Here is a 1761-nt window from a genome sequence, read left to right on the forward strand (position 1 = left end):
TTTGATGTCATTTTTGTTATTTAAACTAGTTAAAAAACAGTTTAAAAAAGTTCTGTCTTGGACGTCCGTGTGTCTGTATGTGCGGAGGATTTTCTTGTTAACACGATAGCGACCGAAATACTTTACTAATCGAGTCTTTTCTTTCTCTTACGCTTGAGTATGCTCAGGAATAGAACCCTTTCATTTTTCAGGGTCTGATTCGATGTGGTTTAATTCTTATTAAATAAACAAAAATAATAATTAATAAAAAATAATTATTAAAAAAAATTATGAGGCGTGCACTTTTGGATTTTCCAAACTATTTATACATTTATATTAATTTGAGTTCCGTTGATTACTTGTATTTTACGCGAATCATACTTAATTAAAACACATTTTGTATGTACATTTTATTAAATAAAGATATTATAAAACGAACATTGTAAAAATTATCTTATCTAAACCGTACGGGGACGAAGTCGATATCACTGTCACTCTCAGAATAAGTAGTTGCTTCTACCTTGGACTGGGGTATTTCATTTGTCAGCAACTCAGGTTGTATTGTAGTTTCGATGCCGACATCAACGTTCATGTTGTCATCAGCTTTGTCATCCCCCAGTTCCTCCCGGCTGTGTTCACGTTCAATAGATTTGTTTTCCATATCATCAGTTGCTACAGCATTCACATCTTTCAAAGGTATGGACACAGTTAGAACCTTGTTCTCGAATTCCCAGGTACCCGAGTCTTCCACATTAGATGGCAAGGTCTTGATATAGATGTAGTGCTTTATCGATCCCTTGTCCAACATCTTGTGGGCTTCTATTTGCAACATGCGTTTTCCCATTTCGACTGAGACCTCGCTTTCCTCGAAGTCTGGTAGGTTCATTTTAATTTGGTACATATTACCTTCGATTTTCTCGACGGGAATGTTTAGGGATACTTGCCGGGTTATATCCTGTAGCGAGCTTTCGAGGTTGAGCATGTCATTTCGGAGTTGCGTCCAGAAGTTGCGCATGCTGAATATTTCATCATCCAGCATCCTTTCAAGGCTTCCGAGTTCGTTGGAGTATCCATGGTAGCCGTACTGGGGGGCCGCGCTAACAAAGGCTAGCAAGCCACATAGAGTTAAAACAAACATGTTCGCTGTGTGTTTGGAGAACAACTGCTGCGCAGTGGCGGTAACATTTATTTATATAAAACAATCTGGGGTCATAGTTTATCGACTCTCCGTTTATCCAATAATGAGTAATATACTGTTAATTAGTTTTCTAGAACTGTCTCATTTGTTTGGGACATGTTTTGAAAATGATGAAGCAAGACTTATATTAAAAATATTTAACCAATCTACATATTTGTACATGATGTAGGTATCGTTACTTTTTATGTTCACAGCTAATTTTACGAAGTATTAATTATTATGTTTGTATTAATATATTGGTTAGCTTCATATTTCTGGTCTTATATCCAGTTTAATAAACTTAAACTGATTAATTTAGAGCTATGGCGATGATCGAGACAAACCAGTGAAGTGAGTATTGTTCTCTACATTAATATTCATTACTTTTGTCATGATTAATATTAAATTTTCTGCAACACAAGCAAATGTTCCAATATTTTTGAAAACGGCCTTAAATTCATTTGATATTCATTCTATATAGGTCTTTCCCGCGGTTGTGCTCTTCTCATTATCGCGATAGCTTTCCTTGTTTACAAACACGCATCGTTTATTTTATCCGATGCGTGGAAAGTATCATCGTATTTAAATAACATTTTTTTAAGTTT

At 35.3% G+C, this 1761-nt stretch overlaps 1 protein-coding gene across 1 annotated transcript; it reads right to left on the minus strand.

The window, feature by feature from the left end:
* Nucleotides 1-374: 374 nt before the first annotated feature.
* On the minus strand, nucleotides 375-1156 carry LOC149488123 (uncharacterized). Its single transcript, XM_089696847.1, has one exon. It carries the CDS (start codon nucleotides 1115-1117, stop codon nucleotides 434-436), a length of 684 nt encoding a protein of 227 aa, XP_089552973.1. The 5' UTR covers nucleotides 1118-1156; the 3' UTR covers nucleotides 375-433.
* Between the last annotated feature and the right edge of the window lie 605 nt (nucleotides 1157-1761).

The sequence above is a fragment of the Colias philodice genome, chromosome 6 (genome assembly GCF_061535455.1).
Source record: "Colias philodice isolate Cphi_HAF_F1 chromosome 6, ilColPhil1 Martin Lab GWU primary, whole genome shotgun sequence".
Lineage (NCBI taxonomy): Eukaryota > Metazoa > Arthropoda > Insecta > Lepidoptera > Pieridae > Colias > Colias philodice.